Below are 26,614 nucleotides of genomic sequence, written 5' to 3'. Positions count from 1 at the left end.
GAAGTGCAGTTAGGTACATGCATGCCCCATGACAGGAAATGACCACTTAACAAAACACCAGGGAACTCCCTAATCCTTTTGCTGATATTTTAAATCTGCTTGAATAGGCCAATTGCTTTAACAGGTCATACAATCAAGTACAAAATTGCTTTCCTCCAAAGGTAAAATGTATCTGGAATTTTCAATACATGTTTTGGTTCCAAAGCATGACATCAAAACCTTTTGCAGGCAAATGCACTTCCAACCAAGCTGTTATTGGCACATCATCCACCAACAAGATAGAAAATACCTAGTTGGTCCCAAAACTCAGGCTTTGGTAAGATGAGCACTAGCTTTTGACGTACCCCTGCAGCTCATCACAACACAGCTTGGATGTTTTGCTTCCAAGGCCATTTACTTACATGTATTTCTATATTCATAAAAGCCCCTCCATCCCCATCTTCAACTCCTGTCCCAACCCAACTCCAAACCTCATGGCCTGCACAATCATTCTGGACTAATCTTTATTTATGCACAAATTAGTTGACCAATTACCTGCTCCAGCTGCAAGTCTGATCCACCAGTACCATCTACTGGGAAATTCCAGGGGAGGGACTTTCCTAGGTTCTGCGCACACAATCCCAATTCATGCAAAATCCTGCACAACAAAATCACAATCAGAAAATTTAAGCGCAGGCAGAAAATCTTTCCCCACTATTTGCGACACTATGGTACAAGCTATGTTTAGGGCCGATGTTCCTTGTTGTGGATAACCCAGGATTACTTTACGCTGCCCTTTTCTATAGTCCTGTTCTAGCATCTGTTGGGTTTCAGCAGTGCTATCATTGTGTGGTGGATGGTGAAACATGCTACAAGTGCATGAGCTTTACAAGTTGAGCATTTACAGACAACAGTCCAGCCTTGGAGATAAGTTTTTTTTCCTGCTTCAACTTCAAGAATGTACGTGGCTATTTTTTAACATGTAGCACATTCGTTAGGTGAACAGGTCTACCTGACAACTTTGAAGTGGATGCAAACAGGAAGACAAACTATCTTTGTTGGGGCTTGAAGTGGAGGAATGTCTGGCCAAGGTGAGAATTCAGGGAGGTTGAGTGTAAAGAAAAGTTTATTTATTACAAGTAGGCTTACATTAATACCACAATGAAATTACTGTGAAAACTCCCTAGTCATATTCCAGTGCCTCTTTGGGTACACAGGGGGAAAATTTAACATCACCAATGCACCAGCATGTCTTTTGGACTGTGGGAGAAAACCAGAGCACCTGAGGGAAATCCACACAGTGAGAACGTGCAGACTCTACACAATGACTCAAGCCAGGAATTGAATCCAGGTCCTTGGTGCTGTGGGGCAGCTGTGCCAACCCCAATGTATATGGTTTTAAATTGTAATAGTATTGTGGTTTGTGTACAATGCCATCCACATTTACAAATGAAGCATCGGAGGGGAATAAACTGTTCCAACTCAATCTTTTGACAAGACTGTGAAAGGTCATTGACCCAAATGTTATTCTGCTTCTATTACCATTGGCACTGCCTCACCCATTGAATACTTGCAGCATTTTTGCTTTTTACTTCATAATTTCCAGCAACCGCAATGCTTTTCTATCAAAGTACATTGCTGGCCATCTTAACATGGAATGGTAGTCTCAAACTGAAACTAAAAATACTGGAAATTCAGAGATCCCCAGCATTTGAAAAAGGTTGGGGTAAAGAGTGGATAAAAATAGCATTTCATATTTTCAACTGAAATTACCAACTTTGTAATATTTGCAGATTTTCACTTTCTTTTGATACTTTCAGATGCAACCAAAAACACCAACTTCATCCATTTGCCTTACCGCCTTTTATCCACACCATTAACACCAGTTATAATTTCCCATACTTGCACATTAAGCAAAAAGAGTTTCATCACAAAACCCAGACTGCAAGGCAAAGATGAGCTTTGAACTAGAGGCCAGCTCACAATTAAGCAATGAAATATTAGCTCTGATGAAGGGTCACCCTGGCTTGAAATGTTGACTATTCTCAACAGTTGCTGTCAGACCTGTTGGAGATTTCCCAGATTCTGTTCTTGCGTGCACACAATATTAGCAGATAGTGCCAATGAAGACATCCAAAAGTACAGCATCAGAAGATAAAGGGCAGGGTTAGAAATGGAAAAAGGGTACAAGAAAATGAGACACCAGAGGAAGAGCACAAGAGCTTGGAAACTAACCTCAGCATTGACCAACCAGTTTTAAACGAGTTAACCATGCCAAATCTGTCAATTATTTGCTGGAAAATACACAATTCTGAAAATTCTTCAGAAACTCATACAAGCATTTTGTTCAATGCAATATTTTCAGTAATCCATATAAATTAATGGAGACAGTCTGTGATACCAACATTAAACCCATCAGTTTGAGCACTGCTTTGTCACAGGCAGTAGATTTCTCAGCATGGAAGAGAGGCTTTCACAACTGGAGACAAATAGCAAAGCATATTACTTATGGAAAACAGCAGTGCTCATTTCTTTAAGATTCATCTTGAGCTTTCATTTTAACAGACTAAGAAGAAAGGCTACTTTGGTGTAACTTTATTCATTTGATTGCCAAAGGCGATAAGACTTCAATGTGCTGTCACATTTTTGGTTGAAACAGAAAGCTTAATTGAACATTTACAAGGAAAATACTAGTGCAGGGAGGTGCAATTGTCATGGTACTAATATTAAAAGAACCAAGTCAAAATAGTTGCTTGGTAACAACTGTAGCCTGAAACTAGAAACAAGAGATTCAACACCATACTCTGCACCTGGCCAATGTTATCAGTCAGCCTAGGAAAACCACGCAAAAATTCAACCAAGAGAAGCTGGATCCAAAATTTGAAAGCTAAGATATTGCAGTGATCCAAAGGGCAAGGTTGTGGAAAAATACAATGCAAATACTTCAGGCTTTCACCCCCTTTTGGGTAACTGCAGATTGAATACACATTGAACTGTAGATGAGCATATCAACATAGATAAAAGGTGAATAGCCAAGGTCTTTTCCTCAGAGTAGGGAAGTCCAAAACTAGAGGGCATAGGTTTGAGGAGAAAGATTTTAAAAAAGGGACCTGAGGGGCAAGTTTTTCCACAGTGGCACATAAATGCAATGAGCTGCCAGAGGCTATGGTAGAGGAGGGTACAATTACAACATTTAAAAGACCTTTAGACAGGTACATGATAGGAAGGGGTTAGAAGGATATGGGCCAAACAGGGCAAATGGGATTAGTTCCATTTAAGAAACCTAGTTGGCATGGACAGTTGGGTTGAAGGCCTTGTTTCCGTGTTGTATATCTGACTCTATGGCTGCCACATTGTGCCAAGTAACAATGCATCCAATTCACTGGCCATGCGGAAATGCAAGACACTCAACGGAACTGACTGAATTTATGAGAACTGGAAAAATAGGATGGAGTGGGGGGTGCTTAAAAACCCAAACATTAAAACTCATGGCAGAATTAGTCCAATCGAAATTAGTTTAACTCTTCAGCACAGAATAAAATTGCTGCTGCAGACATACAGCTCCAAGCCTATGAAAATTTGGGAGATTGATAGTGCTGTAGATGCAGTGCGGATTGATATTTAGCTTTCTGAAGAGGCACTGCTTGTGAAGAGAAACGTGTCAGCTATGTACTGAGTGGGAAGGAGAGAATGGGTCAAATTTGGTCAATAGTCAGGAGGGTGGGGAAAGACAGTAAAAACTGAAAAATTCAGCACACATTACCAGTCCAAAAAAAAATCAGATCTTGAAATGATTTAAAGGCCAGGAGCAAGAATCAGGTGAACCTATCGACAATTTCACACAAGATTGAAAAATGCAGTCAGAATTCTCTGGTCTCATGCACCCGGCTGCCAGTGCAGAGGATTTAGCACCAAGCCAAATCTCCAGTTGCTGCATTGGGACAGAATCCCAGCTGCGAGGTCAGAGAATACCAGCCAGAATGTACAAATTTAAGGGTACCAGATGAAAAGCTGCTACATCAACCTCATTTGGGGACTCTGCACAGACTTGGATGAGAAAATGATAAGCTCACAATAAATCAGTGGCAGTGGACACGGCCAGAACACAGCCACAAATAAACAGATGAAGACTAATTAACCAAATGGTCAGCTTTCATCTTTGAAAGGAGACAGCAGGATTGAAGTGAAACAAGAAAAGCACACTCCTGAGGGAGCAGACACACAAACTATGGATGACCATGCAAGTTCACAGATCCATATGTGGGGCATTTCATCTAACTGCAGAGCTCAATCTAGGGAAAAGGCGCAGAATAAAAAGATGGTAAACGAGGTAGTGACTGCAACAGTAAACAAAACATCCAACCCTCGAAGATGGCTAGCGAGGACAGACCAAGACCCATATGTCCGAATATGACAGTTCCCAGAGGGAACAACGTTCACAACCATTCCAATCAGAGAGGGGACAAGCCCACAATTAATCTGAAGCTGAACACAGACAAGAGTCATTTTGCTCAAAGTCTTTGAAATTGAGAAAATAAATAGGTATCTAAAGAAACTAAAACCAATAACACTGTTCACAAGGAAACAGATTCAGCAGCTAGGAACAACCCAACTTAAAACAGGACAATTTTGAATTAGTGAAAAGTATTGTTTCTTGCATACTATACAAGCAAAGCATCCTGTAAATAAAGGAGCGAGTGCAGTGTAGTGTTAGAAATAGCTAGGGTGTAGACAAAAGTCAACTTAATGTGAGGCAGATCCATTCAAAAGTCTGATGGCAGCAGGGAAGAAGCTGGTTGAGTCAGTTAATGCATCATTTCAGACTTCTGTATCTTTTTCCTGATGAAAGTAGTGGAACAGTATGTCCAGGTTGCATGGGGCTCCTTCATTCTGCTGGCTGCTTTGCCAAGAAAGTGTGAAGTGTAGACAGTCAATAGATGGGAGGCTGGTTTGTTGATGGATTGGGCTACATTCATGACATTTTGTAGTTGCTTGCAGCCTTGGGCAGAGCAGGAACCATTCCAAGTTATGATACAACCAGAAAGAATGCTTTCTATGGTGCATCAGTAGTTGCAGTGTGCTGAAGGGGGCATGCCAAATTTCCTTAGCCTAATTAGAGGTGGGCTTTCTTAACTAGTTCAACATGGAGACCAGAACAGGTTGGCAGTGATCTGGACATCTAGAAACTTGAAGTTCTCAACCACTTTGTCCCCACTGATGTAGACAGGGGCACGTATGCCACTGCACTTCCTGAAGTTGATGACGATCACCTTTGTTTTGTGGACATTGAGGGAGATTGTTATTGCACCTGGTCAGATTCTTTGCCTCTTGTACTCTTCTCTTCATTACTTGAGATCCAACACTACTGTGTCAAAAATGAAAATCAAGTTGGAGGAGAATTTGGCTGCAGTCAGACATACAAGGATTGTAGTAAGGGACTGAGGACACAACCTTGTGGTGCACAGGTATTGAGATTATGGAGGAGGTTTTGTTGCCTATCCTTACCAATTGTGGTCTGTGAGGTGAAGTAGTTTAGGATCAGAGGGAGGACCCAAGGTCCAGGCCATGGAGCGGAGCTGAGTTCCATGGGATTAATGGTTTTGAAGGCTGAGCTGTAGTCAATAAATAGGAGTCTGTTATCAAGGGTTGACGGTAAGGCAAAGGAGATTGCATCTGCTGTGGACCTGTTGCAGTGATAGGCAAACTGCAGTGGATCCAGCTAATCCAGGAGGCTGGAATAGATTTGTACCATGACTAACCTTATAATTATGGATGTCAGATGATTGTCATTGTCATTAAGGTATGTTGTTTGGTTTTGGATACTGGGATGGTCATTTTTTGACACAGATAGGGACCTCAGATTGGTGTAAAGAGGGGTTGAAGATGTTTACAAATTCTGCTGCCAGTTCCATGCTGTTGAGGTTTGGAGAAGGCTGTTCTGACATCTGCAATGGTGACATCAGATACAGGTACGTCTGAGGCTTCTTGAAGGGAATACACTTGCTGACCTTTTACTTAACAGGCAAAGAATGTGTTGAGCTCATTAGGGAGGGGTGCATTGGTAGTGGGGATTTTACCTGCCTTCATCTTGCAGCCAAACATAACCTACAGGAGGAAAACTAAAACGGAATGTGCAAAGACACCCACCCAAGGTTGGAATTGAACCCAAGTTCTTGGTGCTGAGGCAGCAGTGCTAACCACTGCCACTTTTTTTTTGCTGCTGTTAGGTTTGTGAAACCAGCTTAACTATGTTGTCCTGGGGTTAAGCAGTTTTAAAGAGCTATAACTGGTCTGTAAACCAGGAGGTAAGAGAATCAGGATCTATCACTTAGTGAACCTAACACCCCCAAAATGGATGGCAGGGGGTTAGCACTGCTGCTTCAGAGACCAAAGCTCAATTCCCAGCTTGGGTCTGTGTGTGGAGTTTGTACATTCTCCCCATGTCTACTAGATTTCCTCTGGGTGGTCCAGTTTCCTCCCTTACTTTAAAGATGTGCAGGTTGGTGCAATGGCCATGTTAGGGTCAGGGTAAATAGGTGGAGTTACAGGGAGGGACTTGGGATTGTGGTTAATATGCCAAATGGCCTGCTGCACTGTTGGAAGGCTATGAAAACTGAGTCAAATAAGAGATGAGAACAGTAAAGCTGAAGAGTGACAGTGATTTAGGATTGGTTGCACTAGACAGCAATACTGGTCTGATGACATATTACTGAAGATTTATTCTAGATCTGGCTAGCAGAAAACATCATTCAAAATGATGCAGGAAGAACTTCTCCAAACACATGGGAATGAAAGTTGTAAACTCAATAGAAATTGTGTTTATTTGGTAGCTACCAAATAAACCTATTGAACTTTAACCTGGTGTTGAGACTTGTGTGTTTACCCTAGTCCAATGCTAACATCTCCACATTATGGATAGAAATCCACAGACATTGAAAGAAATGGTGCCTATAATGTAACATATGGCAGAAGTACAGAAATATACAGCAGAAAGGAGCCAATACCTATTGGAGGTATCAGCCGCACTGGGGAGTAGATTTATTCACACAATTGTATCCCTCAAATATTTTGTCTGCACCAAGCATCTCAGCAGTACAAGTTCTATTCACGGAGTACGACATTCCTGAAAACAGTATGCAATGGAACCAATTCACTTCCAAAAGAATTTGCTCAGTATGGGTTCAACATTACCACCCAAGACAAGGGCTTATAGGACACCTCTAGCTAACCCTAAGTGCCAAGGCACAAAAGGGATCCTAAGTCTTGCCTTATCATTGATCCACACCTCTCAAGGATAAGATTGCCTTCAGAGATGCTAGGAACTCTGCCAAGATGTGATCAGGAGGAAGGCAACAACTCAAGTGCCAAATCCTTGTCCAGATTGCTGAAAGGACAAAAGGATCCAGATCAATAAAAACCAGGAGCCACATGAAAGTTATTGGTGAAGCTGAGACTCAAGTCACTTGTCAGACTGAAACCAAACCCACATCTGTAAGCTGGGAAAAAAACTAGCAAGACAACAATATCACCAAATGGGGAACATCAACGTCACCATAGCAATATCATGCACAGTGTGCCAACACTGATGACAAATCTACAAGGGCACAATTTTCCACTATGAGATCATATTTAGGAAAGTAAAAATTGTTAATTTTTTAGTTTAGAACATCAATGATTTGACTAGGAATGAACTGTACGTGAATGCACGAGGGGAGGGTCACATTACTGCACTGTGCAGTAAAGTGACAGTATTATCTACCACCAACCGCATGGAGAAATGCAAGAAAATGTGTAAAGAATGATGATTTCTAACTTACGGGAACCAGAAGACACATCAGGCAAGTGCTTTAAAATTCAGTTCAAGAGCCAGTTTTCCTTGTGTCAGAAATGCTGACAGTTACAGTTGTGAGTGTACAACGACCAAACGATTTCCAGGGTGCCAATTTTGTTCTTCAGTTAGTGACACTACCTGGGAGGATGTTAATGGAGTGCGACACAGGCACTGACGATCGCAATGATTCAAGCAGCTAATTAACAAATGGCTGCAGTGATTTTTTTTGCATCATTTCACACATTGTCACTTAACCCATTTAACAATATTTTTCTAACAATCATTTTGGTTGTACACGTAACTGGTCAACATTCTGCATGCACAAAACCAGCATCTACACAGCTATGAAGTGCTGATGCTTGGATATTATTGGCAACCCCATGCAATTTTATAATTAGTGTTTGAATACTGGCATTACTTTAATTTAAATTTTCAGTAGGCAAAGATAATATTTTGCACAACATTTACCAGCATACAAATGCAATACAGCTTTTTTTTTTAAAAATCAAGAAAGCCCTATCACCAAAAACAGTTACTTTCATATAGATACAAGCTACGAAAGTAAACCTAAGATCCAGACTGTAAAGGGTATCCCTCAGCAACTAAGCACAAAACATTTTCCAATAATCTATAAAAAAGGACATCATGGCATTTCAGAAATTTTTAATTTACATTTTCAGAATAGTTAACATTTGTTTTGGCTGGTGCCGTGCATCTTGTATAAATAACAGTATATTGTACTATTTATTCAGCCTTTTCTAGAAATGTCTCCCTCTGGCAATCTGCAGGTCAAAAACTGGACCTCAAATTGCACAGATGTGCACTAAAACCTGAAGCTGTTTTATTTGGCAAGAGAACATATTCAAATCAGAAGCGTTAACCTTATCACTATGGTCAAAGTTTAGTGGCCCAACTGAATATTGGGAAGACTTTTCCATGTTGCTATCTCTTCTCCCCTCCCCACCCACAGAACGTTTCATGAGATGGCCCACCATTGTCCTGGGGGTTTAGCCTCGTATGGACATCTACCCCACCCTTACCAATACTGGTCAACTCCTGCCGTGGGTTTGCCATCAACAAGACCAGAAAACCCCACAGACAGCAGCCAGAAAATTCCAGCCATCATACTTTGTCAATTCTGCTGCAGGTAATTAGACATTGAGAGCAGAAACCATGTTCAAAGTTAAGCAATTGCATGCACCCAGAGGAAAAAAAGGCAATCACACAAGGTGGATCAAAATGTAGTAACAGTGAAATTAAGGTTTACAGCAGTCTTCATTAAGTTGACAAGAAAACCCAAAGTACGAACTCCTACACATCTTACAGGAGTGTTAAAATCTACATCCCAACACCATCTGTCAGAACTGCATTCAGATTTATGTCAAGAGAGTTAATTGCAAGGAAGTAGGCTTGACCTACAGATTCTTGAAACAATATTCATAGTTAGAGGGGAGGCCTTGGCCCTCTCAAAGTCCCATTGCAAACCAACCCCCAGTGAATATCAAATAGGTGTCAGCCTTACTCAGCTGGTAGTCACCTCTGAATTGCCAGAGGCAGTGGGTTTGAGCTCTACTTGAGCCTTGGGTATATATTGAAGTCGACACTAATGAATTGTCAAATGCCATATGGTCTGGGCTGTGTTTGAGCTCCACTTGAGGCTTGGGCGTATTGACACTTATGAATTGTCGTGAGGAACAGTGTTACAAATGGAATTTTTGACTGTATGCCCAACACAACAGGAAGGTGGTCATGGTAGACCCAGGACATTACTACTTGGTATCCTCAGGGTAGAGCACTAGGCTTAGCCATCTTCTGCTTCAATAAACTTCCTCCAGCCCATCAGAAATGGAGATGCTCACTCATAATTGCAGTGTTCAGTACCATTCAAGGTTACCCAGGCTCTGCCTCCAAACAAGACTTGGACAACACAAGCCCAAACTAAGTGGTAAATAACATTATGACCATTTCCAGCAAGAAAAATCTAACCATTTCTCCAGGATGCTCAAACAGCTTAACTACAGAACCCCAACATCCAGGGCAGGGGATAACCAGAAAGTGAACTAGACTAGCTATACAAATACAATAGCTACAAGGGCAGGTCAGTTGCTGGGGATTTCTCTAATGCCTGTCCACTATCAACATGGGTTTAAGTCAAGGAATGGTCAGTTGAAATACCTGTCACTCGCCTGGGTGTGTGCAACTCCAATACTAGCTGCTCAGCAATCCTGGACAAAACAGCTTGCTTGACTGGTAACAGTGCACCATCTACAAGGATACATTGCAGCAACTCAAGACTCTTTCAACCACACCTTCCAAGCCATTGGCCTCCATCTAAAAAGCGCAGATGCACAGCAAAAATCACTGCCTGCCTCCCCTCCAAGCATTATCCTGACTTGGACCTATATCACCATTCCATCAATATCACTGCGTTAAAAACTTGGAATCACCTTGCAAACAGCACTATGCCATGTGGACTGCAGCATTGAGAGGATAGCACACTACCAGCTTCAAGACAGATCGGTAACAAAAGCTAGCCTTACCAATGCTCAATCCCATTGAAAAAAAGGCAAATGCCAAACTCATTATGCAATAGTTGTTCCTGGAGCCTGTATTCATTAAGCAACACCCACAATAATTCACTCACTTAACTTGTCTATTCATGGGATCTTACTGTGCACAAGCTGTCTGTCACTTCTCAAAACTACATTATCTGACTGACCAGCTTTGGGGCATTTGGGGTTTTGAAGGGCAGTTATCTAATTGCTAGTCATTACTTGATTTCCTTCCGATGGCACCTGCAAGGATTTAAAAACACTCATCTACAAAATGGAGGAGGGCAATATCAACCAGCTTTTGAAACAAGCCTGCCTGAAGGGGACGACAGGCACAAAGGGAGAGTCACAACTGAAGCTGCTCATTCACCTACCCAAATACTGGTGAAATGGGCATTGAGATTCACTTCAACCAGTCCAGGCCAACTGTAGCACTCAGCTAATCAGAATGGCAGCAAATACACTGATCAAAGACAAACTTGGGGCCAGGGTGGGGGGCTTGTGTTCTGCATGACATTTAACCCCAGTCAACTGGGAAAACAACCAGCAAGATTTGTATCCTTTTAGTTAATCATCTCCAGCTGACCTGGAGAGTTTATTTTCCATCAGCCAGCAGGGTATTTTAGACATACTGGGATGGCACGAACACAGCACTTAGACAATTATTTCACTTGTTAGTGCACCCAGTGAAAACTGTTGGCCAAACACTCCACATCAATTGGGCTTTTTTGTCAGCACAGAAACAGGCCATTCTTTCCAATTGTTCTGCTGGTATTTATGTTCCTATACAGGTTCCATTTTTGCATTCAAAGATTAACGTACGGACAGACATTCACACACAGCACTTCCTGAACCCACACTTTGAAAAAGATTGGATTGCGTGGAAGCAGAAACGTACAAACCATTTATTCCCAAACACAGCAAAATCCAAATTCCTTCACAAACATCTATTTAATTACTTCTCAAATAACAGGACCAAGTGATCAAAGTATTCACTTGCATTAACTTATCTTCATAAACTGACTCATCCCTGTATTTGGTCTTTGAGATTAGTGTTGGTCAGTGAAAATGCACTGGTACAGAAACACTACAATCAGAATCCTTTGCCTTTACACAACACCATTGCGGTGGGAGAATTTGTTCGAGCTCCAACTGGGGGCTCAGAACTTCAGAGACCGAAACACACAGGAGGCCGAGATTCCACATCCAACATTGGACCCTGACACTAGTCATCGTCAACTGGATGGCACAACTTCATTGTTAACCAACAGGCTTGTAGGGATGGACAGGATAAAGAGACATGTCTTACTTCCTACCTGCAGTTAGGTATTTCGAGAAGGTTGTGGCAGGTGCTTTTTCTAATACAGGTATTAGTTCAGTGCCGTTAGAGGAATTTCCAGGCCAGCCATCTTTAAAAAAAATCAGTTGTGTATTTTTTGGGTGCCCTGGAGCACAGGTCAGTGGTTCCTTTTGCACTCAATATTCACCCAATTAATACAAGCATCAAAAGCTGTGCCAACCTCAAAGTACAAGAGATTAAAAGATAAAGGAGCAGACTTCACATTTATAACACCTTTATTATAGAAAAGCACAGCACAAAAAGCTATTCAAAATGATGAACATTAGAAGAGATGGTGGAGAGAAAGGATTTAGGGAAAGAATCTAAAGTTTAAGACAGCCAAGAGCATAAAGTCAATATTGGGAAAATGCAGAGTTCCAGTTGTGCAGTTTAATACTGGATGAGGTTAGATGAGGGTGAAGCCTTCAAGTGATTTAAACAGCAGTGGTCAGCCCTGCTGCCTCTCAGCACCAGACCCAGGTTCAATTCTGGCCTTAGGTCACTGGAGTTAGCACATTCTCCCCATGTCTGTGGACAAATTGGAAGGTGATACAGGTGCATGAGCACCAGTGCATTAATTATTTAGTATCACAAGTAGGCTTTCAACACTGCATTAAAGTTATGGTGAAAATCCCCTAGTAGCCACATCCTGGCACCTGTTCAGATACTCCAAGGGAAAACTTAGCATGGCCAACACACCTACCAGCACGTCTTTCTGAATGTGGAATGAAAACACAGCACTTGGAGGAAACTCATGCAGATATAGGGAGGACGTGCACACTCCGCACAGACAGCGACCCAAGCCAGGAATCAAACCTGGGTCCCTGGTGCTGAGAGACAGCAGTCTGAACCACTGTGCTGACCCAAGGTTTATGGAGAAAAGGGTGATCAGCTAGGAAAGCACTGAAATAGATTGGTCAGAGTAGTCAAAGCATAGAGGAGGCCTTTCACAGCAGATGGGCTGAGGGAGGAGCGGAGGTGAAAATTGGCCATTTTAATCTACGATTTTAGCCCTGGGTTGAGCTCCACATATGACATCAACATTGCAAAGGCTAGAGTAGAAGCAGCAAGGGAATAGAGTTTGCTGTGGTGACCAATGATGTTGGCATCAGTCTTCCAATATTTAGCTAGAGGAAATGTCTTCTCAAACAATCTGAATTTGGAGACAGTGGGAACAGGCCCAAAGTGGTGACGAGCTGGGTGTAATTGACATACATGTGAAAACAGATGAACCTGGGAGGATGTGGCTTGGGGTGTAGCGATGGAAGAATAGCACGGCCAACAACATGGAAACAGGAAGAGAAGCAATTGCTATCAATTCACTGGCTACCATTAGGAAAAACAATCCAGGTGGAGAAGGGATAGCTTCCCTGCATCAATCACACAGGAAGCCATCTGCATATGTTGCGAGCAATTTCAGTACTGCACAAGGGACAGACTTGAACATGAAGTTCTAGGAAAGATGGACATGAGTTTCAGAAATGACATGTTCAAGAATGAGGGGGATGAAGAAGAGGCGATGGCAGTTTGCAAGAGGGATCACATTTGCTTTGAGCTGGGAGGGACAGAAGATCTAAAATACAAATGTCAGTTAACTGTTGGATTGAGGGGAATGCACGTTCAAAAAAATACAGGGAAGGTGTTGGGGGGAGGGAGAGAGAGATGCAAACTGGAACTGTAGGTGGACAGTGATACAAGCAACCAACCCATGATGCTTTTTTGAGATTGTGATTGCTAGGTTGGGAATAACGAGGACTTGAGATAGCAAGGTCAAGGGCATGGCTGTAAATACAGGCTGGGGAGCTTACTCGAGGGGGAAATTGAGGATAAGATGGCAGTGAAGAGATGAATTACGACAAGAGTTTGAAATCACTGAGCATAAGCTGTGTGATACAGATGACAGGAAATAGTGAATACAATCATTTTGTACAGTACTTGGATGGAGAGTGTGTTAGGAAGATGCTCAGAGTCAGAGAGGTGAGATTTGGTTACAAAAGCCCCAGCAGTCTTGCATGCATTCTTCCGGTGTCCGAGTAGGTTTCTTCCAGTTGTTCTGATTTCCTCCCACAATCCAAAGATCATAGAATCCTTACAGTGTAGGTGGTGGTCATCTGGCCCATCTAGCCTGCACCAACAATCCCACCTAAGCCTTGCCCCATTCTCCGTGCTAATCCTGCTGACACTTAGGGGCAATTTCACACGAGCAAGCTACCTAACCTGCACCCCAAATTGGTCTGTGGGAGGAAACTGATCTGGGGGGATACCCACACAAATATGGGAACAGCATGCAAACTCTGCAAGTGGCCCAAGACTGGAATTGAACCCAGGCCTTTAGCAGTGAGGTAGCAGTGCTAACCACTATGTTATCCATGGTAAATGCAAGGTGTTACATAATTATGAGGATACATAAAACCTGGTTAAAACAAGAGGTCAGTACACAGGTCATGAAAGTCAGAGGTCTCTTGGAACAAGGTCAGTGTGGATTGCAGTCAACATGGCAATCAAAATAAATATACTGCATATCAAATTCTAACAGAAGAAGAACACATTAAGATCTGTTGGGGGGGGAGAGGGAGCAAGGAATTGTTAATTTGAAGGTAGATAGATTGAAAAGCCAAAAAATTTAGAGTAGCTTCAGACATTTGGGAAATTGGAATTTCCAGCTTTAACCAAGTTTACCTGGAAAGTTTGAGGGCTATTGCAGTTTAAAAATAACTGCAGTATGTTGACTGCTTCAAACTACACTTATTGGATGACTTGTCAAATTCAGATTTATTCTGCACGTGCCACTTTTGACTTGGATAACAGAAATGGTTTTGGGATATGCGTCATCCATCTTCCAATCCTGATCTACATTCGATATAGCTGTGCTGAGCATCTGATGTACACTTCAAGCAATGCTGCCACTTAGCAATAGAGGTTTCCAATGCAAACATTAACATTGGTTTCATTCAAGAGGGGTCAAAATTGGCTCAATGGCCATTTAAACATTGGATGCCAAGTATTAAAATATTTCCTTTCACTTGGAGTCATCCTCCTTCAATACATTATTTATCCTGGATATATAACAAGTATGCTGTGCAAATAAAGCATTACCGAGTACCGTCTTTGATACAAAAATCCCAAATGAGACAACAATGGCCATTTGACTTCCTGCCAGTGAAAATAGAATGCTGTTTCAATTTTAAATTCAGGAGTTGGCATTGAGGGAGAAAGCGCAAGTATTTTAAGTACAAACAAATGTTGCAAATATTACAGTAGAATATGACCTAAAAGCATCTAATTTGAAAGCAAACATTCCAATTTGGAAATTTAAATGATGTGGGACATCTTCACAGTTATGACAATGCAGAGTTTACACTATTTTCACTGGACAATATACAGCAAAACAGAGGTTGAATAGAATGAATACCACTTGGCGACAAACCGGACTATAACAAAAGGCGTTTCGCTTCAGCTAATGGTTGAAAATAAATTCAGAATTCCTCCCAATTTACAAACACGCAGCTAAAAAAATTCCCATTTTCTGCAAATTCCAATGTACAGTCTTAATTACCAATGCCAAGCTAAATCAACTACTTGAATGGACTCAGATTGGGTCAGTTCCAATTAATTTATTCAATTCAGACACTTATTGTACTGCATCTGACTCTTGAGAAAAATATTCCTCAATGCTTGTCTATAGCCGACAGCCACAAAAGGTTTTTTTGGATGCTGGTACTAGAATGGTAATAAAATAGGCCTACATACGACAAGTGGGGATTTATAGGCTCACATCATCCAGATCTGATCCCCATTTACTTTTCTTCAAGATTTAAAATTTTGTCTACTAGAAAGCGCAATGATAAATTTAACCCTCTTAGATTTTGAGCAGAATTCGGAGTAGCCAAGTTTCAAAGTTAAACATTAAATATTCAGACGGCACGGAGTTATAAAAGGCGTCAGACTTTTTTTTGTCCCTCATTGCTAGTTTAACATATCAAATTCAAAAAAGTCATTTTGAGACAGACCATAAAACGACAAACCAAATGACATGCTCTATTCTCAATAAACAAAGCGCACATTGAAGACATCTCTACAGTTTTACTAAAAAGCTGAGAGATCAATACACAACCTTGGAATGTGAAATGATCAGCCTGCTTATACATTAAAGGACAGTTCGTTTGATTTTAAAAAGTCAAATACAAAGTTATTATCTGAAAGGTTTCCAGAGCAATTGTTGGTTATCTTTAACAATTACCCATACATTTCCCCACTAATTTCAGAGTCACATCATGACTAAAATGAGATGTACAGAAGAGGATATAAACATTGTGCAGTTATTGCGAGCAAAAGGAAATTGGTGCAACAATTGGCCACTTATTTTCAGTAATGGATTAAAAGTAACGGCCTTTGTCATGGCCTTGCTGCTAAACCAGAATACGCATCTAAGCCACGATACCTCCACTACAGTCACGTATCAACTATTTCCCCTACCAAATACCGGCTAGTTATTTTGCTGCAACTCCACCTATAACTGCAAGTTAAAATGATCTAGTTTACAGGGTGGGGGCAGTGAAAACAAGTCCCATGCACAACTGTTATGGGGAGGGTGAGGGAAATATTCACAACACTGCAGCAGACCAAATTGTGCTTCAGTCTGCCCAGGCCTCATCTACTAGAAGATGAAGTGCAAAAATCAAGGCAAGAATGGGCAAATAGCAAAGAAATCCAGATGCTCAACCGATATTATTCTGAACCAACAAGGAATTGTGACTTAAATACATCAACTGTTAGTTTTGAAAAGTAATTCCAAGACATCAGAAGGAAAACCAAGTTCAATGCATTGAGTCAGCGATGGGCAAACTAGACTAGAGTGACCCTCCATCTCAGAACTGCAATATTGATGCTTGAGCTCGTTTATTAACCACGACCCTACAAGATTAAATACACACCCAATATTTCATAATGAGTTGCAGAAAATGCTTAATATCAATGTCAAATAATAGAAACAAAAATATTTACAGTTCTGTTCAGTGCACACTTACTTTATATCCATATTACTTCAGTCATACTAGGCAGAATAAAAAAGTTACACGGACAGGAATCTGCAGAATGTGACAACCTTGTGTCCGCCACTCAGAACCCAGATGGACTGCATGTGACCTAGAGTTACCCCCCCCTTAAGTCCCCTAAAATGTGTTCAGTGGCTTTTTGCTCTAAAAGCAGAGAGAAAGCACCATTCTGCGCAACTTTGTCTTAAAAAGTGTCGCTTTTAAGCACATCACTTTATGTAATGTGGCAAACACAAGATGGGAATTAGGAGCAGAAGAAACAAAAAAAATCCCTTCGAGCCTGCTGCTCCACCATCCAAGCAGATCATGGATCATCCACCTGTGCCCCATATTATTTTTAAAGAAAAAAATAAGAAATATTCTATATCCAAACCGCCCCCAGGAAAAAAACCCACCACTTTTCTACCTGGAGAGCACAAGGGGAGGCACAAACAGTGGCCCGCTGATGAACGACTAAAAAAAACATTTTTTCACGCAGTCGATTTTTTGAAGGAGGGAACAGCCTCTAGAGGGCAGCGCAGTAGCTTTGGAGGCTAAAGTTACCAAGTGCTGCAGAATTTCATTGAAAAAATAAAAATCAATTTTAAAAAGTTCCACTGTAGCCAAGGTTACTTCATCTCCGCAGCCTTGTGTTTAAGTTTTAAATACTGCGAAGGGCTGCGACCTGTATATTTACATAACATATCCGAAAACAAATAACTTCTCACTCATTTTCCTCAAGTCAACGTTTTAACTCCTCTATCCAACTTCGCAACGGCCAAGGATTGTAGGGGGGAACTCAGTACAGATTACTTGAATAAAGACACCTTCCGATAGACTGCGTATTACTTTAGATGGTTTTGATGTTCTGAATGGACCGGGGTTTTTTTTTTGGGGGGGGGGGAAGAGAAAGAAGAGGATAGAGGAGGAAAACAGTATTAAAAAAAGGTAGGAAAAATACATATCGGTTTTTTAATTAATGTAGGGTTAATTCCTAGGGGTGAAATCAGACACCACTAAAAACAAAATCAGCAGCTTCCTCACCCTATTCAATCATTTACAGGATTGGCGATCACAGATTGTAGAGTGTCCTATCATTCCAAAGCCACGAATGTGCCCCCAAACAGGAAATGAATGAATGAAACCAGCCCAGGGAGGTTTCTAAGGTTAAGCCTTTTAGCGTTGACGAAGGGGCATCTGGACTGGAAACCTCAGCTCTTGTTCCCCTCCTTTTTACAGATGCTGCCAGACCTGCTGAGATTTTCCCAGCACCTTCTCTTTCGGTTCATGGTTCCTCTGTGCCCTGCCCTCCCCAACCTCCACCGCCCCCCCCCCCCCCCCCAAGAGAGCACTCCATACCTCAGATAGTCTCGACGGCAGAGGATGAGGTTCGCCTTGGTGTACAGCGTTGAGCCCACCTCGCCCAGGCGGCAGTCACAGCAGGCACATTTCAGGCAGTCCTCATGCCAGTACTTATCCAACGCCTTGAGCAGGTAGCGGTCCTTAATCTTCCGGTTGCAGCCAGCACAACCCTTCGGCTTGGTGTCTGGCTGGGCTGAGAGCATTTGTATACCTAGGCGAGAGAGAGAGAGAGAGAGAACAGGTAGAGGGGGGGAGAGAAAGATCAGTTACTGACAGCAGAGTGGTGAGTGTGTGCGCGCTTCTAGCCTGCAGCGTTAAGCTAATCAATTGAATATTCAATTTCCATCTAGACAATGTTCTGTATGAAGTAGGCAAAACCATAAAATGCTGCTGTGTGTCCTGTCTTATTTCCACGCCTGTCGGTTCCTGAGGAAGAGAGGGAGCGCAGTACCCCTACACCGGGGGGGAGGGCAACTGTAATTGTGGTCTCCTAGCGGGAGGTCCATTCAGGGTTTTATATTGTTCCGACTACCCCCCCCCCCCACCCCCAATTCTTCCGGCAAGAGGCAATTTTCTTTCCATGTGGCATTACAGGAGACATGACTCGTTCGCATACAAAAGTCATCCGACCGATTGGAGCGACAGTAACGGGACTTGAACCTCTGCTCAGGAGAAGTCACACCTAATCCCCATCCTCAAAAACTTGAATTTCACTCCACCTTACCGCATCGAAGCCCAATTGGCCGCCCGTTTTCCAGAGAGTTGATCTAGCTTTCCTCCCAGGTCAGTATGTTTTTGAGTCGAAACTCTTTTTAAAGGGGAGGGGGTGTGCAGAAGTGATTTAATTTCCTACTTGCCTCAGTAGGAAATGCGCTTCCCCAAGTCGCATTGAGATCTTTACAGACAGGCATGCTCAAAAGATGTCCATTATATGGTAGAGAAAAAAAAGCTCTAAAGAGCCCATTAGCGAGAGATCAGATCAAAACTGCAATTGCCACATTGTCCTCTTTCCCCCTCCCTCCCCCCCCCCCCCCCCCCCCAATCACCATCCTTTTCAATGAGCCCCACACAAATATCCATCTGAGAGAAAGCAGAACTTCTAAATGAAGGGTTAGGCACGGACCACAGTGTTTACATTGAGTAATGGTTAGAGCTACTTCATTGCATTCAGACTGTGGCCAGTTAAATTGCTTGGATTTCGTTGTGAACGAGTGTCCACGGTTGACTTCCTCCATTCTCTTACCCTAGTACCACGGCACCCCCCCCCCCCCCCCAAGAAACAGCCTCAGTAGTTAACAACAGGGGAGAAAGAGAAGGGGGGGGGTAGAGAAGAGGAGAAGAGGGGAGAACGAGAGAGAGAGAGAAAAAGTGTCGAAACTCATTACCAGCCACTGGATTAGTAAGGAGTTCCCATTCCCCAGAATATATTGTTTCATAGCGGTTCCCAAGCGGATTGTTAAAATAGCTTGCACCAGGGGATGGATTTGGGCGGATTGGGAGTTGAGTCCCACAGCTTTTTTTTTGGGGGGGTGGGGAAATCGCTGAGACAAATTTAAAAAAGGGTTTTGCCAATATACAAAACAGAGGCATTAGGTCGCCGAGGGATGGCAAACAAAAGATTTTTTTTTAAAAAAGAGAAAAACGCTGAAAGCTGAGATCAAGAACCGTTTCTCGCTCTTGTCCTCCGGCGGCTCAGGGCTAACCCTAGACAACAATGCAAATAAATGTCCCCAGTTCTTCCTTAGAGGGGGGGGGGGTGTAAAAAAAAAGCTTTTTAAACAGTGGAGCTGGGAACCAATTTGATTCCCTCTCTCTCTCCTCAGATGCAGCTGTAAGGCTGAGAGATACTGACATTTTTCCACTCTTATCAGTTTAATTACAGTTTCCATGGCAGCAAAGTGCTGGTGCTTGGCAAAGGCCAATGAGAGATTTACAACAGCAAAGCCCAATTTCTGATGCAACCAGCATACAAAACAGAGAGAGAAAACCCCACTTTTCCCGTTAACATGCCCAATCTAGGCGCTAACATCCTTTCCTCAAGATACAGACGGAAGGTGGCAATTTAAAACCTGACAACGTTAATTGCCGGAATAAAAAAAGGACATCTTTCAGAAAAGACTAAGTAGCAGAAAGCGCCACGCTGCTAAATACAAGAAAAATAGACATTGTAAAAGAAATTAGAGGCTCTGTCTTGAGAGCCGTTCACGTTTCGACTCCCAAACCCAACAAGCTCTAGAAAGGACACGGTTTGCAATCTTACCAAAACTTTCCTTTTTTCCCCCCTCCGTCTACCGGGTTGACGTTGAAGGGGCCCCGGTTAGCAATTCCTCCCCCGAAGGAGGTGGGCTGCCAGCGGGCAGGGTGTAGGGACAGCCGCGGACGCTCATTGTCCCCCCCACACACACACACTGCATTAACACAGCGCACTTTCCACTACCAAGCTGCCACTTACAGACCCAATTCTGTGTGTATGCATGCGGCGACTGTATGCCAGTGACACAGCCACATGCGAGTTTCTCCCCCCCCCCCCCCCCCCCGGCGGGGCGGTGGTGGTGAGGGAGGGGGATGGGAAGAGAAAGAAAAACCCAAAATTTCCGCTTTAAATCTCTATCCACCCCATTCCCCTGGTGCTGCTTTACAATAGCAAGACCTCCTGTGTCTCAACTTAAAAATGACACCCCAGACAATGTTAACTAGCAGACAAATCAACTTAAGCACACATGCCGTAACTACTCCACACTCGCGGAAAAAAAACAAGTTCGAATCAGAGAAAAATATATATACACACAGCTGGGGGGGGGGGAAGACACAGTCACTTACCGTCCCTATTAAACATGAAAAAGAAACCGACTCCAAATGCTCAGGGTAACGGCGCGTACTTCCTTCCAAATACAAGGTCAAAACACTAGAAGGGTCCGGAATGCACTTAAAGTTTAAGATAATGAGGTCCTTAAGGAGCTGCTAGTAATCGAGTTGGGCGCAACTCAGCCACAGGTGTCTGGGTATCTGCAGCGTAACCTTTCCCAGCGCCGAGTGATGGAGGACAACTTACCTATCAGCTTATGAGAATTGTCCTAAACGAATTCAGCTTCATCATCTACAAATTCAATCCTTCGCCAGCGAGACACAATGCAGTAAAAGGTCATTCAATTATTAGCGAGGAAGCACGGCTGTGAAATGCACACACAAAGCTCTCAGTCAAAGCACACGGCAGCGCTCCCCGTACTTGGGGAAGGGGTTTTTTTTTAAAAAAAACACACGCTTCTCTCGCTGAGTCCAAGCTATGGGATGGATCATGCCTCAATGGCCAATTTCCCCCCAATGGGTGACATTTACAACCAGCCTTGCTCGCAGCCACAACCACACGCAGTCACACACACACACAACACTCCCCTTTACAGAACAGTAAAGCCATCAGAACGAACCTCTCCGAGTTCCTCCAGTACCAGAGACTGCGGATTAATGAGCGCTTTCCTATTGATTTGACCGTTTGACGAACACAAAAAAAGTGTAGTAAGAGGTGTTTTCCCCCCTCCCCTTTCACAAAAAACCCTTTCACCCCGATCTACAAATTGCTATGAAATATCTATGCTTTTTGTTCGCCAATGTACAGCGAGAAAGGAAATTGAAAGACAACAAAATAAATGGAACAGATAATGAGAACAATTAAATTAATTATATTCGAGATGAGTTTTTTAAAAATAAAACTATGATCTGCTACCCCTCGCTCGCAATGACTGTTCTGTAATTCATGGTAACTGATTAGTGCATCTATGCAAATCTTTGTTTGAGTCATTCAACTAATTAAATGATAGGATTATTCTTCTGCCGACAGTGACATCATTTCCCAGTAATTAGTACTGTATTTAGACCGTGGCAATAGATTCTTAGTAACACCAAGCGAGTTGCAGACATTGAACCACTTTCTCACACGCCTGTGACAAACTGCCCCCCACTCCAAAAAAAATCCTCCGATTATATATTCTTTCGGAGAGAGGGGAATAAAATGCCACCATCACATTTGATAAGAAAACATACAGGAATCAATAGTTAACATTCAGCTCCATGTCATTCATTTGTCTCTCTCTCTCCCCCTCCTCCCCTTCCCACCACACACAAAATGTAATGATAATTAGATGGATCATAAAATGCTCTTCTTTTCATTATAAACTGATGAAATGCATTAAAGCTGACAGGGTATTACCTGACAGTAATTAGGTTTTGTCATGAATTAAATTATTTGAATGCGGGCTATCTTCCCCAATCATGCAATTTCCAGGGATTTTTTTTTGTCAAAAGACAGAAAATAGCATTTCTCTCTTCTTCCCCCCCCCCCCTTTCCATTCTTCACAATCATATGAATAATTCACAAAATCATCACAAACCACAGTTGAAGAGGCCCACCACTTAATACATTGCACAGATGTGATCATCAGTGATTACCAGCGATGAAATACTGGTACACACAAAGTGATTTGGCGAACAAGAGGTGGAATTTAATCATCGGCTGATATTCTCCAGATATTAAAAAAACACCAATTCATAACCTTCATAAAATTCCTCCCACCATCACACACCCCCCCCCCCCACCCCACTTTTTCAAAGAGGAATTTGTGCACTTATTCCCTGGATCAGACTGGCAGCTTGTTTTTTAACTAGGCAAACATTTTTTTCCCCTTTCACAGTGGGTAAATTAAGTGCTTAATTGAAGACTCTCAAGAAACCCCCTTTCAAAAAAAAACTAAGAGGAGATGTCTGTTTCCTACTTGTAAAATGTCCCAGCCCAAGCTGTATCTCAAAAAAAAACCAAAATCCATTACAAGGTCCCCCATTCATCAAATAATGCACTAATCCCCTATTTTACCAGCATTTAAAAGAAAATCAAAATGTACCGCACAAGACAATTATTCAACTCACCTTATATTAAATCACTGCTGAGGGAGTTAAACAAAAAAAATGTTCACGTTTTCACTTTTCCCCCTGCTGCACACTAATGCGTTGTTTTGAGGTCTTCCTTAATAAAAAAAACAGAAATCCTATACACACACAAATAAAAATAATAGACAACAGGGTGTTGTGGAGGCAAGAATTAAGTGTTGGGTTTTTTCACCCCTCTTTTTTTTAAAAAAAACACCTCAGTTTCCAAGGAAGACAGAAAGAGAGCAAATTTCTTTTCATGGGAATGACGGCAGAACCAGTTACTTGTTCCTTCTAACCGCGACAGCAAGGATGAAAGGGCCACCTGTCTGTCTCTCTCGCGCTCTCTCTCTTCTCTAGCTGAGCACAAAACCTGAGTGGGCCAGCTCCTTTCCTCCAGTATTTAAGCACCTCACCAGGTCCCTAGTTAGCAGCTTCCTTCAGCTCATCCAAGAAGCTGACAAGTACTGTTAGAGGAGGCTGTACATGTTGCTCTAATGGACCTCATTAAGTTCTACTTACAGATGTTCTCTTAACATAATTGATCTGTGGTGAGTTGAGAGGACTGCAACTTATTCCCCAGCCCCCAATTACGGTTGGGTAATTAGATCCCCAACCTCCAATTTTTCACATTCACCCTTCTAACATTCCAAAATATCAAAGTATCTCTTTCTCACAAAGCCCCCCCCACCCCCCCTCCTCTCTTCCTGCCTTCCTCCCCCCCTCCCTCCCTCCCTCCCTTCCTTACCGGACTCCACTCGCTCATACTATTGACAGTTAGATCTGCTAACCTTTGTAGTGACGCCAGTTTTAATAGCACATTCAGTTCACTGACAGAGCTCCATCATTTTTTCCCCTTCCCGTTCACTTGCTTTCTATTCCACTCCGATAACAAAGGGAAAGATAAACTAACTTTGTATAGTTTGTACTTTCTGATAAAAGCCACTAATGATCAGCCTTGGCAGGGGAAGTTCTGTTTTAATGTCTTTTTTTTTCCTCTCCCCCAAAATCTGTTTTAATTCCTCAGATAGAAACTTTAAGGAGCAATGAAGGAGAGAGGTGCTGCTCTGAAACAGCAAGGAAAAAAAAAATACCACACACCTGGGACAGATGAAGCCAAACCAATGCTTTTATAATGCCAATCAGCAAGCCTGTTATCATCCCGCTAATTAGGAAAGCAGCCTAAAACAGAGAGCACTTTGGGAGATGGTAATGCTATGGTTTTGCACTTAAAAGAGGGAGACATTTCCTCTACTGTAGAATCCTGGATTGGCACTGACAATCCTTTCACTAATAGATAAGGTTCATTGTGTACCTTTCCCCCCCACCCTCAAACAAAAGGGAAGATGTGGTCAAAGAATTTTCCAAAAGAACTTTGATAGTCCCCAAGGAGGCAAAGGTCATAGCACATCACAAAATTGGTGACGTTAAATTTCAGTCAGAATGAAGCAACTCTATATCCATTGTCTGCTGGTCTGAACATTCAGGCTTGTCAAAAACAGATTTGTCAAATTTAGAGGCATATGCATGTTTTTTTTTGCTGGTTAAGGCCTTATCAGGGTCATTAATGGTGAACCCCTATAGCACTATGCACTTAAGAGGGAGGCTGGGGTGTCGTGGTGATGTCTCTGGACTATCCAGAGGTCCAGGCTAACCCTATGGGGAATGTTGGGTTCAGATCCCAGTGTGGCAGATGGTGGAATTTAAATTTAATTAACAATACTGGAATGTAAAGCTAGACTCAGTAATTGCAACCATAGAAAATAGAAGAGTACAGCACAGTACAGGCCCTTCAGCCCTCAATGTTGTGCCGAGCTTTGTCCAAACCCAAGATCAAGCTATCCCACTCCCTATCATTCTGGTGTGTTCCATGCGCCTATCCAATGACCGCTTGAAAGTTCCTAAAGTGTCCGACTCCACTATCACAGCAGGCAGTCCATTCCACACCCCAACCACTCTCTGAGTAAAGAACCTACCACAGACATCCCTCCTGTATCTCCCACCGTGAACCTTATAGTGAACGTCCACTCTATCTATCCCCCTCATCATCTTATAGACCTCTATTAAGTCGCCTCTCATCCTCCTCCGCTCTAAAGAGAAAAGCCCTAGCTCCCTCAACCTTTCCTCGTAAGACCTATCCTCCAAACCAGGCAGTATCCTGGTAAATCTCCTCTGCACTCTCTCCAATGCTTCCACATCCTTCTTATAGTGAGGTGACCAGAACTGCACACAATATTCCAAATGTGGTCTCACCAAGGTCCTGTACAGTTGCAGCATAACCCCACGACTCTTAAACTCTAACCCCCTGTTAATAAACACTAACACGCTATAGGTCTTCTTCACGTCCACATCCACTTGAGTGGCAACCCTCAGAGATCTGTGGATATGAACCCCAAGATCTCTCTTTTCCTCCACATTCCTCAGAACCCTATCGTTAACTCTGTAATCTGCATTCAAATTTGTTCCACCAAAATGAATCACCTCGCACTTATCAGGGTTAAAATCCATCTGCCATTTTTCAGCCCAGCTCTGCATCCTATCAATGTCTCTTTGCAGCTTACAACAGCCCTCCACCTCATCCACTACTCCACCAATCTTGGTGTCATCAGCAAATTTACTAACCCACCCTTCGGCCCCCTCCTCCAAGTCATTAATAAAAATCACAAATAGCAGAGGACCCAGCACTGATCCCTGTGGTACACCATTGGTAACTGGATTCCAGTCTGGAAATTTTCCATCCATCACCACCCTCTGCCTTCTAGTTACTCATAGCCAGTTACTTATCCAATCAGCCAAATTTCCCTTTATCCTACACCTCCTTAATTTCTTCATGAGCCGACCATGGGGAACGCTATCAAACACCTTACTAAAATCCATGTATACAACACCAACTGCTCTACCTTCATCTACTCACTTAGTTACCTCCTCAAAGAATTCAATCAAACTTGTGAGGCAAGATTTACCCTTCATGAATCCGTGTTGACTATCTAGGATTAAGCTGCATCTTTCCAAATGGTCATAAATCCAGTCCCTCAGGACCTTTTCCATTAACTTACCAATCACCAAAGTAAGACTAACTGGCCTATAATTACCAGGGTCGTTCCTATTTTCTTTCTTGAACAGAGGAACAACATTCACCACTCTCCAGTCCTCTGGCACAATCCCTGTGGACAGTGAAGACCCATGAAATGATTATTTTTTAAAAAATCATTTGTTGGACAAGGCTGGCCAGAATTTATTGCTGTTTAGAACGGAGTTGAGGAGGAACTTCTTCATTCAAAGGGTGGTGAATCTCTGGAATTCTCTGCCCGTTGAAGTGGTGGAGGCTGCCTCGCTAAATATTTTTAAGACGCGGGTTGATGGGTTTTTGATAAGAGAGGGGATTAAGGGTTATGGGGAGAGGGCGGGAAGGTGGAACTGAGCCACGACAGATCAGCCATGATCTTATTGAGTGGCGGGGCAGGCTCGAAGGGCTAGATGGCCTACTCCTGCTCCTATTTCTTATGTTCTTATGTTCTTATCCCTAGTTACTCTTGTTCAGAGGGCATTTAAGAGTCAACCACATTGCTGTGGCTCTGGAGTCCTATATAGGCCAGACCAG

General features: G+C 42.6%; 1 protein-coding gene across 1 annotated transcript in view; it reads right to left on the bottom strand.

Annotated features, from left to right (window-relative positions):
- lmo3 (LIM domain only 3) overlaps window positions 1–20,438 on the bottom strand; it is a 61,422-nt gene extending 40,984 nt beyond the window's left edge. The window contains exons 1-2 of the mRNA XM_080207817.1: window positions 20,357–20,438; window positions 18,094–18,307 (exon numbers count right to left, since the gene is read on the bottom strand). Of these exons, the coding sequence (XP_080063943.1) occupies window positions 18,094–18,299 (206 nt within the window). The 5' untranslated portion in view covers window positions 18,300–18,307; window positions 20,357–20,438. The remainder of the gene's footprint in view (window positions 1–18,093; window positions 18,308–20,356) is intronic.
- Between the last annotated feature and the right edge of the window lie 6,176 nt (window positions 20,439–26,614).

This window comes from Carcharhinus amblyrhynchos, chromosome 19 (genome assembly GCF_965287045.1).
Source record: "Carcharhinus amblyrhynchos chromosome 19, sCarAmb.v2.hapA, whole genome shotgun sequence".
Classification (NCBI taxonomy): domain Eukaryota; kingdom Metazoa; phylum Chordata; class Chondrichthyes; order Carcharhiniformes; family Carcharhinidae; genus Carcharhinus; species Carcharhinus amblyrhynchos.
Note: the sequence above shows the minus strand (reverse complement) of the source record. Positions and strands in the feature narration are given on the sequence as shown.